Here is a 16,728-nt window from a genome sequence, read left to right on the forward strand (position 1 = left end):
CAAAAACAGAATGGCCAAGCACTGAAACACTCCCCGAGGAAAATGGCCAGAGAGGCTCCCCCAGCAGCACAGACGCTCCTGCTGCCAAATCACAGGAGAGAGCGTCGGCCTCTTGTGTTTGGAAGAGCCTTATTGCCTCACATGGAGATGGAAAAGATTCAAGCAATGCAGGGTGGAATTTAAATAAGAGAGGCTCCTAGAAAAGGATGGCCCTGGACACCATCAATCCCTGTGAGAGCCCTGCAGGGTGGAAAGCAATTAGGACAGAAAGGTACCTAAACGCAGAGGTTGCTAAATTCTGTCCAATCTCTCTCTGCCCCAGGAGAGAAGCCAACCAGGACGTCCCTGACTCCATCACCCTGGGCCCATACGAGCTCATTTTATTCCATCAGTGGAAGCTCTACACCTGCCCCAATTTATTGTCCCAGTGCCGGTGCTTTCCAACTAGGGAAAAGCGCCAGCTTTGTCCCATTATTTGGTGGATTCCTCAAGTCAGATGAATATCCGCGCAGGTTCAGGATGCTGGCTGGCCTCGGCTGTTCAGCTGCACTAATGGGTCAAGTCCCACCTATCCGCTCTCCTGATGTGAAACTCAAAAATAAGTTTCTCATGAGAACAGCAGACCAGGGCAGGGCAGGGTTGACTCAGCCAGCGCCCTGCCATAGCCAGTAAATAGATGTTTAAGGAAAAAAATGCAGAAAATGGCAAGTACCTAAATAGAAGAGAAAAGGGTAAGTTATCTAGCAATCCCACCCCTGAGGGCGGCCCTGTTCACTGACAGCTAGACCTAGAAAATCCCCTGCCCTCAGCAAGCTCCCAGCAGAACTACCTACAGCCACGTTTGAGCAGTACTTCCTAAAAAAACAAGCAAGTTATTTTAACCTTTTGTTGCTCTTCATCTGTGGAAGAGTCATCGGATGCCTGAGGGGAGTTTCCAGAGCTGTTTCTCCGAGCATCTGCACCCACGTCTGCAGCTGGGGGCACTTCCAGCGCGGGCACCCTGGGGACCCCGTTCCTGCCACTCCCTTGCTCCTCTGTCCTGGAGTGGGAGCAGGTGCGTGACCTGCTCTCCTGAGAAAGCTCCACGAATTTCTCTAAAGCGCTGAAGAAATCAATCCTGTCTGTGCTGAGGTCTGTCACTTCGGGCTGGGCGTTCTGCTGGGGACTCAGGGAATTCTGGTTTGGGGACTGGGGGAAGTCTTTCAAGCACGACGTGAATTCTTCCATGGGAACCAAGTGCACGTTCATATCAGGTTTGAGGGCATCTTTTTCCAGGTCGTCCACCGTCAAATCCGGGAACTCGGTTATTTCCAAGGGGCGCTGGAGCTGCATTAAGGCCTCGGAAGCATGGCAGTTATCCGTGGGGACAGAATCCACGCAGCACCCTGCCGTACAGCCGTTGATGTTGTTGAGGTTCAGCTTGTCCTCCATCTGCTCAGCGTGGAAGTCTCTACACGTGAACTCCAGGTGGATCCTCCTCTCCTTCACGCACGTCTCCTCGATCATGTTGGCATCCTCTGGGAGCTGCTGCTCCCTGTCCAGCTCGGCCGAGTAGATGGGAGACATGGGCTGCTGGTTGTCGTTGGTTTTGGCCTCTGAGATCTGGTCGGCCGAGCTGGTGATCTCCTTTTTGTTCAGCTCCAGCCCGGACTTGCAGATGGGCTCGTGGTGGTCTGAGAGGTCGCTGTCCGAGTGCGAGCGCCACAGCTTGTTATGGCGCTGTTTGCTGTGGGAAAGAAGAGCAGAGGAAACACTGAGCTGTGTTTTCACATACCAGGGCCAGACCCACCTTGTTCTAAGAGGATGCAGCCTACATGAAAAGCCGTGACAAATACCAGAGTCATCAACCACAAGTGCAGCTGAACCTAAACATCTCAGGGCCAAACCTGCTGCTGGAGAGGTTGATCCAACACCACGCCGCTTTCCAGCCCCTAAATTCCACCGCACTGTTTTGCTCCTCACACACACGTACTCCCCAGCAGTGTTTTTATCAGCTTACTCAATCAATTGCAGCATTTAATTGACTACAGAATCTGGTTCTTAGCCAACACACGCTTCTCCATTTGCTAGCAGGTAAGCACTGGCCAGATGGGACAGGGTCCCTGGTCTTGGATGGTGGCACTGAAGCCCCATTTCCTTGTGGCTCCCTCTTTGAATAACTTCAGTGGTCAATCCCCAGGCCCTGGTAACCAGAAAGGGCTCTGTGCGTGTGTACGTGTGTGAGTGAGACAGGAAAACACAGAAGACATCCTCTACAGTCAACAAGCGGCCCCAAACACCACCTGCTTTTCCACAGGAAGGAAGGTCAAAAGTTCTCCAGCTCTTGGAAAGCCCCTTTAGAAAGGTCTGAGCAGTCACAAAGCACTGCACCAGCTTCATTATTCCCACCTGCCAAAAAAAAGAAACAGCCCATGTTCTGGGCTTACAGAGAGCAAAGGAGGCAACTTCTCGCCATGAAACCACACCAGCTGGCCACATCTGCCAGGGCTTTGCAGAGTGACCAGGGCCACAGGGCTGTGCTTCCACCGCTTGCCCCTAGGAGGAGAGCAGATACCACAAAAAGTCCTCGAATCTGCAGGAGACTTGGCCAAAGCTCCCTCGTCCCCTGCTAAGCGTGAGCAGGCGCTCCCAGACACATCCACGGGCTGCAATAAGTTAATTAACAGAGGCTACTGAACTAATTATAATGCAGCAATTTAGTTGTGGGTGCCCAACAGCTAAGGAAAATGATCCATCGTGGATTTAGCTGCCTAGCCCCATAAACCAGCTGCAGCCTTCATATGTGGCACAGGGCAGACCCAGGTCCTTTCAGAGAAGAAGAGGAAGGTCTGGATGCTGCAGGGCACTGCTGCGGGGTGTATGTGCTCCATCCCTCATGGGTTTTGGAGCAAAGCAGGACACCAGCACCAGAACCGGGCTTGTCCATGAAGGAGGCTCCTGCTGAGGCTCCATACAGGATGGCAAGGATTGCCCGTGTCTGCTTGGGTGACCTGGGGAGAATTGCTGATGTTTTCTGAGCTTCAGCAGAGCTTCAAGCCTTTCCTAACACCCTCCTCAAACTCTGTCCACCAGAGCTGCACCAGCTTACAGGTCCAGTCCTGCCCACGGCTCAGCACCTCGTGCTGGGGCACTTCCAGCCCTGCTGCTTCAGCGTTCAGCTGTGCCTGTGGTTTGAAAGTCAAAATTGCCTCTGTGCAAGGACAAACCAAACGTGCTTAGCACAGCCCTGACCTGCGAATCAAAACAGATGTCAGCCAGCCCCGGGTAGGTGCCTTGCATCCTGTTAGCTTGTCACCTCACGCTTCCTCCAGCCTTATAGCCTGCAAGAGGTGCTAAAAACAGGTTCAAGAACAAGAGCCCATGGCCCTTCCTGGAGCCCACAGGCACTGTTGGCCTTCTCAGGATGGGGAAAACAGCTCATGGATGTGCTAGCACTGAACCTGGAGCCTCCTGTGACAACCCCACACTGCAGCCAGGTCTCCAGGCCCCCATGTAAAGCCACTGCTGCTGGGTCACAAACTGCACAAGGACGAGCAATGCCAAGCACTCTTTTGCTGCAACTCACCCATAACTAATAAAAGAAACAGGGCTAACTTCTCTGTCACTATCACCGGAGGGAGGGGATGGTTTAACCAGCCCCAGGAAGTACAGCTGTTCCAAAGCCCAGCACACGTGTTGTTGTGCAGGCAGGGGGTTTTCGTTTTACAGCTGGAAAACATATCCCAGTTGCTGTAAGCCCAGCACAAAACTGTAACCAGATAGTGCGAGCACATGGCTGCCCTCCCAAACCTTCCCTCTGAAATCCGAGCAGTCACATGAGCGTGAATCCGATGGTTTCTTGTTTTTTGTTTTTACCTGGCCTGGAATACCACGGGAATAAACAAGGCAGCCAGAGGGCAACGCTAAATAACAGCCAAGAAAGGGGAGAAAAAGCAGTTAGAGCCGAGAAAGGAACCGCATAAAGGAGGACCGTTTCTGCAGCACAGAGGCTATTCCTTGCTTCAGTGAAGCTTCATTTACTGCAGGCTTTTTAGCCCTCCACGCACAGATGTAATGCGGTGTTCCTGCATTTTTTAAAGCCTCACGAGTAACTGTGTTCATATGGGGACTTGCAGAGTAGGTCAGGAGCTGTGCTGCGCTCAAGTGGGAGGGGAGCCACACACCACGCAAATGTTGGCAGCAAGAAAGATTTACTTCCCGAGGAAAAAAAATACTGAAAGAGACAAGAGGAAAAAAAACATCCTTAACCAGAATGTTTGTACAGGGTGGCTTTGTACGTGTGCCACCAGCTTGCAGGCTGACAGATTACCCGAAGCGATCGCAGGGCTTGAAGATGTGGCACACCGGCTGCTACCAGCCTAGGGCTCTTCGCAGGTGCTCACCAACCTGTGAGGGTTGCACAGGATGTCAGTGTGCTTTTCCCATCTGAAAAGCTTCTTTTTTTCCATCCAGTGCACCCCAGAGAGATCTAATTTCCTAGCCTGCCGGCGCTATGTAGCACACCACAGTGCTCAGGTCACCTCTAGCTCAGAGTCAAGCACTGACCTTTATTTACTGGTACCAGCAGTGGCATCACATGAGGCAGCCAAGGCAGGTGTGGTATTTGTCTCAAATGGTTTTCCTCAGTGCAGGAGAGCAGCATTTCTTAAAATATCTATTTGGCTGTGACCTATCCTGAGAATCCTGCTTTTTCAGGTAGAAAGAGTCACTGTGACAGCCAACGTTTGGGGAACAGGGAAGAGGAAGGCAGGCATGGGAAGAGGTGGAGGACAAAGATCCTGTGGGTGCACCTAAACAGGGAATAAATGATCTGGGAAATGCCCTCAGGTTGCTTGTCTGTGCTGAGAGAGAAAGAGGAAGCATACTGCAGTGATAGGAGGAAGTCACACCAGGGGTTTGGTGTAAAAACCAGGAATCCAGACCTGGCCCAGCAGCAGAGATGACAAGAGGGCTGGAAGCAGGAGGACAGAGAAATCCTGAGCACAGAAAGGGGAGGGAGGTCTTTGCAAGTGGATAGGAAAGACCAAAGGGACAAAAGCAAGATGAGGACAGAGATGAGTGCCCTGGGTGTCCTGAAGATAGCACGTGGGTACCTGAGCTGCTGTGAAGAACAGCAAAGGGCAGGCACATTTCAACCGCACTAAGGTGTGAAATACTTGGGTCAAAACATGCACAGAGCCACCTCCTGTGGCAGGAAGGGCACAGCTTGGGTAAGTTCTGCTTGAAATTGCTCCCCTGCAAGGCACACCAGGATCCCAAACAAAATACTGTACTCTGGTGAAACACGGAGTATCACTACCTCCTTCCAGCTGATCACGTGGAGGCATTGCTTAACAGAACTTACAATCAGATTTCTCAGAAACTTGCAATATTTATGTCTTTTTGCTAATCAGGTGATAGGTTCGGGGTTACAACACACTTGCCCATGCCCAGGCCCAGCTCCAGACCAGCCTCAGGACTCCATGCAGGAATAAACACTGCTGTTGCAATGCACAGAACATCCTGTCCCCTCCCCTAACACCAACACTCACCAAAGGGATCTAAATAAAACCGCACCAGCTGCTGAGGAGGGGCATGTTCAACAGGGAACTGTAAGGCTGAGATGGAGACAAAGCGACTTCCCTGCCAAGTGATGTTACAAGCAATGGGGACATCGTTTATCTCTGCTGGAGCCTGCACAGATCTGAATGCTGCACTCAGATAGCAGCTCACGGGATGCTACTCTCCAAAAATAAAAACAAAAACAAACCAACCACCAACCCTAGAAGCCAAACAGGCTCCTAAAAACTCTTTATTACACACATTTTCCCAAGCTCAGCTGAGATAACCCAGGCAAACAGAGCACTATCTTCCCTCAGATAACCACGACCTTACTTAATGCAGCGATGAAAGTCCTAATTAAAACAACAGAGTCAATCATTTAAGTGTTATGACTTAAAATGGGTAAATCTGGGTCACTCCTTCTGCTCACCTGGCCAGCAGGATGCCTTGGTATTCCTCCAGCTGCCGCATGAAGCTGGGGTTGGGCTTGGTGACGGTGCGCCGCTCCTTCACGTAGTCGTAGGCCCTGTCCAGGTTCCAGCCGTACTCCTTCATGGCATAGGCGATGACCGTGGACGCCGAGCGGCTCACTCCCATCTTGCAGTGCACCAGGCATTTTGAACCATTTTTCCTAGAGCAAGAGAAAGGCAAAGAGTCATTAAGCAGAAAACACAGCCTCTGAGAAGCTTAAGAGCACAGCGACTTCTCTCCCTGAGCACTATCAAACATGTTTTCAACACTGTGGCCTCGCTTGTAGCCTCTTGGATGTGATCTGGTAATCCAATTTACAAACTGGGGCAAGACACACAAAGAAAGTGAAGAACAAGACCTTAATATTCTTAACAGGTTTTGTTACGAGAGTTCTTCCAAAGCTTTTATCACAACGTGGACAAACATCAGTTGTTATGAAAACTGCTGAAGACTGATATAGCATCCCTGCACTACTGACAACACACTGGGTTTGGCAGCTGGCTAGACAAAACCAACACTGCTATGGGCTGGTGTAAGAAACCCTGCCTACCCCCCTCCCAGACCTCTCTCCCTATTGAGAGAGATTTTTCTCATTGAAAGGAAAGCAAACAGAGCCTTTGAGTATGATGAGCAGCCACTCTGCCTGGGGGAGGCTGGTCCAGGTAGTGCCCAAAAGGGCAGCCAGCACCCAAGGAATTCAGAAGCGTTTCTCAGCCATGAAATTGGAGGAGGGAGGTTATCAGGCCCTTATCTGTCTGCTCCATGCACTGGGCAGCGCTGGCGCAGAGCAGGATAAGAAGATTTTGATTTGGCACCTAGAATTTTCTCCTCTAAGTGCCAGGTTTCTCGACTGCCAGCCATGTGAAGTACCCACAGGACAACCAGGGAGGCCATGCTCCTGATGACCAACAAAACCCCCAAACCTCTGCCTAACAAGCAGACAGTGCAAAGAAAGGGGTACGGTAACTGGTCCAACCTGGAAGATTAACAACTTCCATCACCTCACACACAGAGCTGAGGCCCAATCATTCAAGCCCCAGTGGAAAATATTCTGGGCAGAAGAACACTTGTGAGGATGACAACACTTCAAAGTCAATACTGAAGGGGAAACAGTGATGTCTTTTGAAGAAACCATCTTAAATAAAATAAATCTCTGTAACTTGCTCAAGAGAGCCATACTCAAACAAGTCAGCTTTTAAAGTCTATGAGAAATTGCCAGCACCAGCTGTGGTTAAGAGAAGACAGACTGCTCTAATGGAAATAATACTTTAAAGGCAACATATGCCAATCTGCTTTCTGACCAGTTTTCCCTCAAGGAGGCTGCTGAATTAGCTGGAGGCAGCTCATATAACTGGGATGCAGTTCTTTGCAGCAAAAAGGGACTACTTCCAACATCCACTATCAGATTACTCGGTGTAACTGACAGCTCGGAGACCTACCCAGGCATTTATCCTGTAAAAGGGAAGGGTTTGCTCTGCATCACACAAGAACCCACTTCCAGACTGTGGGCTTCACAGTACTACCTAACAAAGCAGGGAGCAGCTTATGTTTGTGTTCAGTTTGCAAGATTTTACTTCTTACTTTTGATAAACCCTACTCGATTTGTTATTGCCTTTCCCTCCCACCAGCACACTGCAGATCCACTGCGCTCCTTAAGCAGCAGGCAAACTGTGAGATCTCTGCTACAGATCTCCACGATTTGCCTGGACTGCAACTGGGCAGAAACCACTCATTAGTCCTGCTTGTTTCTTTTACAAGCACCTGTAAGAATGACAATGTGTGGAAGGCAACTCCAAACGCTTAGAAGGACTACAACATGAATAGGCAGGCAAGGAAGAAAAGCAGTTGAGAAAATCAGTAGAAGAATAATAAATGGTTAGTAATACATCTTCTAAATGGGTTTGTTCTGTTCTGAAGACTTACTTTGCCTTGGAGATGAATTTGTAGGTGTCATTCCAGTAAGCCAGAAGATCTGTTGCTTCTTCATCATACACCCGAATATTGTGGTACTCAAATAGGCCCGGGAAGAAGTTATCTATTTCTCGAGTCACATTCAAAATATACCGCACCCTGCATGGAAACAGACAGCAGATAAGAATGCAGAGCGTGCAGAGCACAGTGAGTTCAGAGACATCACAGCTGCCAGATAGCAGCTTCGCCTTGCTTTGTGATTGGCAAAACTCAAAGCATTAGAAGCTGCAGTCTTGAACATATCTCCTTGGAAATGAGGACTTAGCACAAGAAAGCATTGGCTAACGCAGACAAAAGTTTTTTCTGAGCAATTCAGAGCTCAGCCCCTGATTTAGAGCTTAGCCTCTTCCTGCACAGTCTGTCAGGTTGTTCTGTTTGCCCCCACCACCTCTCTGTTTTAAGTGTTAGCACCACCTGTGCCACAGGAGCTCCTGCCCAGAGTGTTCAGTTAGTGTCTGGATGCTTTCTCGAAGCCCCTTTGTGAATATTTCCCCCTGTTGCAGCAGTAACACAGAAGAGCACTGTGAGGGAGTGACATCCCCTTTCCCTAGCAGGTTTGAGATTGTTAGCAGTCAAGTGGGACCCAAGGAAACCACAGCAGACCCTTAGCTCAACAAGGGGAGTCAGTTTTGATATACTGATTCTCCATGGAGCAGAAGTAATTCAGTTCAGCAGAGTGATTAGTATTTTTTTTTTTTCCTCCCAATGGATTGGCATAAATAAGCCAAGCCTGTAAATAATGGTTTAATTGTGCAATCCTGGTGCTCAGACCCACCTGGTCTAGAGACAGGACACTAACCTCAGGTCTGAAAGAGAGGAAAGGCAGAAAGCAGAGGAGCCCACCTAAGCCAAGGAGCAACAGGACTTGGTTTCCTCCGGGCCCCACTCAAAGGAACAAACTCTCTTTGACACGTTTTCCTTCCTGCCACAGCCCGGAGGTCCAGACTCCAGAAGGCCTCTGTAATCGTGAGGCCTCAGCCCAGAGCACCAGGCTGGAGCAAAGGGCACGGGGCCAACTCCGCAGCACCCAGCTAAGGAACTGCAGCTTGCTGCTGCTTATAGCTGTGAGATCACTGCTGGCCTCCTTCGTTTGCCAAGGGGATGTCAGTCAAGGTCAGGGAACGGGATTCTTTTACTTTAGGGTGCCTGCTTGTGGGACACAGATTTCAGAGGAAGTGAGAGCTTGTTCAGATCTGCAAACCCTTTAATGAGACTCAGGTTACACAGCAGGTAAAGGATAGAGTTTGTTGCATAGACAAGTGTTGAGGCCAAGCTCTCGCTTTTAAGCTGATGGCCTGGAGCTACTTACCCTCTGTTCTGCAAGTCTTCCAAGTTGGAGGCGTTCCATTCAGAGCCCTGCAGGGAAAACACACACAGAGACACATCAGCCAGCAGGAAGGCATGGCCAGACAGCTGGTGGAGGGATGGATGGTCACCAGTGAACCTGAGGAAGCTTGCAAGCCAAGTGTAGGTGTCTCTTGAGTAGAGGAGCACACAGAAGGGTGGTAACCTGGCTGGTGTTCAGCCCCTTATCTCACCCCATCAACCAGACCCGGCCCGAAGCAGCGGGCAGCTCTGCAACGCAGGAGCCCAGCACCATACCCTGGCACTTCTTGCAAACCGCTGAGGAATCGACCTCAAAGACGAGACCGCTCCACCCTTTCCCTGGAGGCTGCTGACAGCTCTGCCCCACAGAAGGGAGGCTGCTGGTGTTTCAAGCCATCCAGGTGCTCTTTATACATGAAACACCCATCTCGCACATCAAAGGCAGCAACACTGTAAGCTCGCTCGATATACACATCGCCTCCCTGAACTCAAAGCCTGTGTGAGCACAGGAACAAGCAGGCTTTACCCTGGTGAGCTAATTCTCTTCCCCAGGGCCTCCAAGCCGCTTGCTTCCTGCCCAAACACAAAGAGCTCAGCTGAGGACAAGGCCACTCAGACAACAGCTTCCTTCAAAAGTCACGGTGTGCAGGCTATCTGCTTCACAGGCGTGCTCCTGCATCAACTACAGAGCTCGCAGAGAAGCCCTCAGCACGCACAGCCCTCATCTAGAGGTAGGCACACACCCAGGGAGGGCCGTGTTACTGTTCTGCCAGCGATCAAGGACAAGTCTGGTGTCTCCTCCTGACACAATAAACAAGATGTCTTATCCTGATGCAACAAACAAAACGCGGCTGAACTACTTCCCCAGAGAAACCTTCATAATGAGGGCATCGCTCACGGGTTCAGCACAGATGGGACTCTGAATTCTGAGCAAGACAAAGGGGGCAAACATTTCATGCCTCAATGGCCCAGATTCCAGCAGAATCTGCCTGTGGCCACAGACCTGGTCAATCCCAAAGTCCAGAGCTGTGCACAACCTGAAGGAGGACCATGAGGCTCTGTGGTGTGCTGTTCAGTACCTGCCAACAGATGTATTGTGGTTCTTGGTGTACCACACTAGCCCCCAGACTCGGTTTTATGTTGTCTCCTTCTGGCCAAGGAAGGGTCAATTTAATTCAGACCCAGGAAGCACCAGTTTCCACAGGTATGGAGAACAATGCTGCGGTGGGTAAAGCCTTTTCTCCTGTCCTTTGATCCACAATCAGCAACATCACCAGGTCTCCCATTTCCTGCTGTGTTATTTTAGCACTCCCTACGTAGGATCCCACAGGGCTCTTGCCTCCACCCGGTAGGAAGCAGCTCTGTGCCTCCCCAAGACCTCACAGCACAGCTCTGCCCTGCGGTGCACACGCTGCTGAATTAAACTGCTGCTCATCAGCACAGGGCCTGCTTGCAAACATTTTATCCCACACATTAGCCTCAGCCCTCCTCCTTGGTGTTGCCTGCAAACTTTATTTAATGGTCTTGTTCCCATTAAACGTACTCAGAGCCAAGACTCCAGGCTCTGCTTTGGACTGAGCTGCCTGCACTGCCTTTGACTAGCACTGTAATCCTGTAACAAGCCTCTCCTGGGAACACCTAGTCCACAAAAACACATTACATTGGAGGTACTTGAAGTTTCCTGGCTCCACCCCACCACAATTTCTTGGGAGCACTCACATTAACATACCCCATCCCTTCTGAGCCATAGCATTAAGCTTCAGGAGGCTGGGAGAGGCCGTCTCCGTTTGGCCAGACCAGCTGGTCCAAGAGGAATGGCTTTGTTTAAAGCCGAGCCAAGCTCGCAGGCTAGGCAGCCCAACCAAACCTGCGTCCGTTCCTCCAGGGCTGGGAAATCCAGCGGAGTGCTGACTCACCAGAAGGAGGTGTAGCAATTAGACAGGCCCCAGCAGCAATGAAAGGCAACTAAGCAAGCAAAACATTAAGAGGCGAAACATTTATGTTTCCTTAAGCGAAAGATCTCCAGGATTCTTGGTTCAACTCCTCCGCTCCCCCTGGATCGCATGAACTCAGAACTTTCCATACTGTAAAAGTGTCGTTCCACCTGAATTTTACACAGCCTGTGCCAACTGCTCCCCTCCCTCTTTGCTGTAGCTGAGTCCTTCCCAAGAACTTGATGTGTGGGTACCCTGGCCAGCTGAAGCTACAAAATTAGTCTTACGTCAGTGGAAACAGCACCGAGAAGTTAAAATTGAAGACTTTTTTTTTCCATTTCACCCTCTAGTAACAGGGACTACAGATTGACTGGTATTTGGTAAAACTTAGCACAGCCAAGCAGTGCTCAACAGCCCTAGTGTTTTGTGTCTTGCTTAACATTATGTGACCTTGGGACCAGCCACCCTCTCCTTTGGAGATCCCTGAAGTTCCTCCAAAGCCCAGTTTCACCCATGACACGGTGAGAAGGGCTAGGTGTGCTCACAGCTGGAACTCTGTGGAACTTGCTGTCAGACTTACCAAAAAGACGTGATCAAATATCTGCGTGGGGCTGTCCATCTGCCCAAGGATCACTATCATTTCATTGTCTATGAACTCTTTGAACTCCCGCAGGTTGCACACCATCTGCATCTCCAGCTCAGTGCGTATCTGGGTGGGGAGGAAGAACGCAAGGAAACCACGTGAAGTTTTCTCTTTTGGTCTTTTCTCATGGCCAAAAGAGCTCTCTACTTTGTGCAACAGTGCCTCCGGTGCTGCTCCCTCCCCACTCACCTCTTTTGATGTGATGTTCTCCAAATCTTTCTGCATCATAATCTCCCTTAACTTGGTCTTTATTAGCCGTTCCGTGCGTTCCCGCTCAGTCGGGCTATCACAAGAGAGAAACAGAGTCAACAGGAGGGGAAATGAACCAAACTTAGGGCACTTTTAAAACTGGCATTGTTCAGCCTGGATACCCCACAGAGTCTCAGATACTCCTGCTACTTTCCCCAAGCACATCCTCAGCTGAAAGGAATTCAGGTGACTGTAAAGCCCGGTTTACATTCCCAGTTGTATATGAAAGAGACCAACTGAACTCTCCTAATCCGTTGTAGTCATCCAGAGACCCTCTGGTATTTGGTAAAATTTAAATTGGGAAGGCTGCATTATACTCTCTGGAGCAATATCTGAGCCTCTCCCTACCTTTCTTGGAAAGGTAACAGCTCCAGAGTTCCTTACATGGAGAGAAGAGGGCAGCTAAGCCTCTGTGCATTCCTCCAGCCTCTGCTGCCAGGGGCCTTATCACCAGCTGCAAAAATAGCCTGACTAACACCAGGGGAAGTTGCAACAGAGCAGCAGCACAGAGCTGCCTGACCCATCACCATCTCAGAAGGGGCCCAGCGGTAACATCTCCCACCACCTTTCTGTTCCTCTGGAAGGCTGCCAGGATGGCGACCGCACAGACACTTCTGCTTTACAAGTGCCCAACTGGTGGGTCACAAATAAAAACCATCAAAGTTCCCGGTGCCTTTAACCTCAAGCATTACTCCAGGAATCGATTAAGAGAATGCTGCCCAGGTGTCCCCAGGAGATAATTCAATTCCTGCCACTGGGGAAAGGGTGGGCTACCTAAAATATATATATATATATGAAAAGCTACAAGAGTATTAATCTGACACCCTGCCAAAACTTCTCAGCCGCCCTCCTCATACATTAAAAAACAATCAAGTGTGAAGACCTGTTCACAGCTGAATAACTGCGTTAGCATTGTTATTCACTCACTGAACTCCAACAAAATGAAATCTCTGAGAGCATAAATCAGCCAATGGCACCGTTACACTGGGAAAGCAGCTGGGGCTTGTGAAGTCATTTCTTCTCCTAAAAACCAGGCAACTAAGCCCTCATACTTGGCAACACATCTGGACACAGAGTACTTTGAGGTTAAATGGTATCAGTACCATCAGCAATTACTAATTACAGAGGTTGTAACCCTTGAATATTGACAGCCTATAAATTCTGCTTTTCCAAACTGACTACGCATCTACGTCAGCCACTGTTTTAGACCATACATCACCAGACATCCAAGCATTTAGCTGGAGACAGCTTGGGACCTACAGACAGCCCTGTTCCATGCTTAAAGAGCTCCTCAGAGCCAAGAAAACTGGCACTGCTCTTTGTCCTCATTCTCTCGTGTATCAGATGGATGCCGAAGAGGATGCTTCTGAGCTCACAGACTCAGAAGTCCCTACCTAAAGGCTTCACAACAAAATGAACCACGTAAGGAAAAAAGACCATGTTGTTCCAAACATGTGCTGAGACATGCTTCAGTGTAAGAGCAAAGTCCAGAGAAACCTGTTCCTTCCAGACAGCACCAGGCCTGGAAACCAGAGGACAAAACTAGCAAACAGGAAGGCCCAGGCAGCAGATTGCACCACACCTATCTCTACTGCAGTAACACAGCACTTACCTTGCAAAGATACGAGAGCCTAAAGCCCAAGGTAAACAAACAAAATGAAAACAGAGGCTGGAGGAGATGGAAGGGAGCCCCAAGAGGGCAAAAAACTTCCAGCACTGGTGTTTACCTAACCAGGTCCGTTTATTACCTTGAACAGGAAATCTCTCCTCATTAGTACCTAATTAAGAGCAAAGTCTGTGCAACCAGGCCTCCTCTTCTGGAGACTGCACTGCTCAAAAGCCAAACACCTCCGCTCAGTGGAACGGGACCGACTTACACATCTGTGAAGAGGGCGGGCGAGTCAGGCCGGTGGGACTGCACATCTTGCATGGCATTCCACTCGTTGACCGATGACTGGTCGGAGTTGATGTGGCTCTCATAGTAACTGACCCACGTGAGGAAGAGGCTCCCCGGGTAGTAATTGTTGCTTCGCGCCACTTCACAAGCCTTGTGTAAACTCTGCAGGGCAGACCTAGGAAGGGAAAAAAAATACTTGCAGGATTATTATTTCTTCCTCAGGCTGGCACTGAGCACAAAGCAGCTGCCAAATCCCAGGTACTGCTCGCGACCCAGTGGGTACAAAGTTTGGTGCTACCTGGGTAGGGGCTGTCCTGCAAGGATCACCACACTGCAAGAGCCTGCTGCCTTAACTGAAGACACACTCCTCTTGCCCAGATTAGAACAAAGACACCCAAAATTCAGAGGGCAGAAGCACCTGTGTCACTGGCTCCAAAATCAACTGCCTAAGCTGTGAATACGATGCACAGCATTTGTGTCCCATATGGGTGCTCTGACCGATCCTGCTGTGCCGTCACCTCTCCACATGCAGGGCAGGGACATCCAGGAACGAGACATAGAGAGCTGCACACCCAAGGGTTTAGGGCTTGACTTCACTGAGGTGTTTGGGTGTCTGCCCTCCCTCACTGCATGAGGGATGTTAGAAGTTTCTTCAGCTGCTGCTGGGAAACAAATCCCTCTCCCCTATTTTTAGCTTGTTTTAAATCTTTGACTGTGATCAGAAGAATCCAGGTCAAAATCACTGGGGTGACACAGTAGCATGACACTCTGACGGGGGATGTATTTCTGCAATGCAAAGAAGCTTGAGCCAGAAATACTTTAATGGCCACTACATTCTTACATGAACCACCCTAAAAGGAAAGAAAAATGCAGGCAGCTTCTCTTTCCTTCTTGCTATCACAATGTACATGTCTCACTGGAAACAGAGACTCCTAAAATACATCCAGCATGTATTTCCTTATTTACGTCAAATAAAATATTTCAAATGCATGCTCGCATTAATAGCAAGTTCTGCTTTGGAGAGCTTCAAAGCAGCAGCCCTTTGCAAAGAAAATTGCCCTATTCCCTCCTGCCCCAAGCTGCGATGAAGGCGCGGCTCCAGCAATGTTATGAGCTCGCTGCTGCCTACCAGCACTTGCAGGCTTTTCTTTTTTCCTTTGGCATCGAACTTCCTTCCCTGTCCCTGAAGGAGACTGCTGGCTGTTGAGCAGGTCTCAGGATACCCGTAACGCAAAGCAGCACCTGCTTTTTAAGAGCCCGAGAAGCCAAAACACCTTGGAAAAAGGATCACTGGGACAGATTACAGTAAGTGCTTACCACATCGCCTGTACAGACACTGGCTTGAATATGTGAACCCTGTTATCTGTTGATACGCTGAACCCACTGGAGAGAAGAAAAAAGACACAGTAAAAATGTGTTCCAAAAGTAGGTTTTCCGTTAACAACAGAGTTTGTAGCACGCTAGAAGAGCAAAGGACTAGCCCTATGTGCACACTGCTGAGTTCAGCTAGCAAACAGATCAAAATAGCAGGCTAAAAGCTCTAAAGTGACTTTTTTTTTTTAAGCGGCTGCTGTTCAGGAACAAAACTAAGACAGGGGCACAGTGCTGGGCTGTGCTGATTACCTTGGCAACACAAATTCAGTGCCACAGCTGGGAGCAACAGAGTGCAGCTAAAGTGATCCTGGGGCAGCTACCAAGGAAAGAAAAGTCATTCCAAGCGCTGCGCTGGACAGCCTTTGTGACTGGCACAAACAGGAGCCTGCAAGTCAGGCGTCTGCTTGGCAGAGACACATCATTCTTACTTCATGTTCAGCAGAGCGCTGCCTGCTGCAAGCGTGGTGGAGGAACACATAATAGGATCCCTTTAAGAAGCTTTCACTACACACCCACTCAGCAGCAAAAGCTCCTTTACTCCAGCTTAAACACACACACACGAGCCACTGTCTCGGTGCGTGTTTATTCACAGGGAAGTCAATTATGGGTGTTCCCTGTGACAGCCGCTGTGATTTAGGGGCTTTCAGTCTACCAACCTGGGACAGGTCAGCAGCAGGCGGCCTGCTGGACCTGCTCAGGCCCTGACATCATTTAAGGCCTCCTCCGAACCCCATAATGCATGCACTAAGACCCTCTGCTACCGACCTAGAAGGTACAAAGGACACTCACCCGTCCCCATCCAGGTGGATCAAGGTGTCACTCCACAGCGGCAGCACCAAACCCATTGTACAAGTGCTACTGCAATGAGAGAGAGGAGGTCAGGGCATCTACGACAGCACCATGCAATTATCCAGATCTCACAGCAATGGTTGCAGACGTTTGTATTCATTAGGAAAAAATAAATAAAATAGATACCATGGTTGCTTCAGGAACAAACAGAGTCAGTGTTGTTTTCTACAGGTGTCTGGCAGGGATTATCAACCAGACACAAGGTACAGCAGTGCTCTTTCAACCAAGCTTAAAGGGTTAACATAAACCCAGGGGAAAAGCAAACAGGATTCAGAAGCAGCAAGCTCCACACAGGTCAGAGGAGGCTCTCAGTGTTGGGTCAACTCAAGGCTTTCTTTACAGATTAATTTAGCTCAGGCTCAAGTGGTAAGTGGTTTGGTTCTCGCTCTGATCTTGCGATCCCCAGCTTTGTTTTCTTGTTTGTCCCTCGGCCACAGGTGCTGGGAACTGGGACCAGTGTGGTGTAGTAGTAG

At 49.6% G+C, this 16,728-nt stretch overlaps 1 protein-coding gene across 3 annotated transcripts in view; it reads right to left on the bottom strand.

Annotated features, from left to right (window-relative positions):
* The window catches only part of SSH2 (slingshot protein phosphatase 2), a 46,795-nt gene that overhangs the window by 6,141 nt on the left and 23,926 nt on the right, over nucleotides 1–16,728 (bottom strand). For all 3 annotated transcript variants that reach the window (XM_084299570.1, XM_084299571.1, XM_084299569.1), the window contains exons 5-13: nucleotides 16,196–16,264; nucleotides 15,350–15,415; nucleotides 14,013–14,207; nucleotides 12,076–12,169; nucleotides 11,824–11,952; nucleotides 9,293–9,339; nucleotides 7,936–8,082; nucleotides 5,972–6,172; nucleotides 883–1,726 (exon numbers count right to left, since the gene is read on the bottom strand). In XM_084299570.1, the coding sequence (XP_084155696.1) occupies nucleotides 883–1,726; nucleotides 5,972–6,172; nucleotides 7,936–8,082; nucleotides 9,293–9,339; nucleotides 11,824–11,952; nucleotides 12,076–12,169; nucleotides 14,013–14,207; nucleotides 15,350–15,415; nucleotides 16,196–16,264 (1,792 nt within the window). The remainder of the gene's footprint in view (nucleotides 1–882; nucleotides 1,727–5,971; nucleotides 6,173–7,935; nucleotides 8,083–9,292; nucleotides 9,340–11,823; nucleotides 11,953–12,075; nucleotides 12,170–14,012; nucleotides 14,208–15,349; nucleotides 15,416–16,195; nucleotides 16,265–16,728) is intronic.

This window comes from Netta rufina, assembly GCF_964035555.1.
Source record: "Netta rufina genome assembly, chromosome: 21".
NCBI lineage: Eukaryota > Metazoa > Chordata > Aves > Anseriformes > Anatidae > Netta > Netta rufina.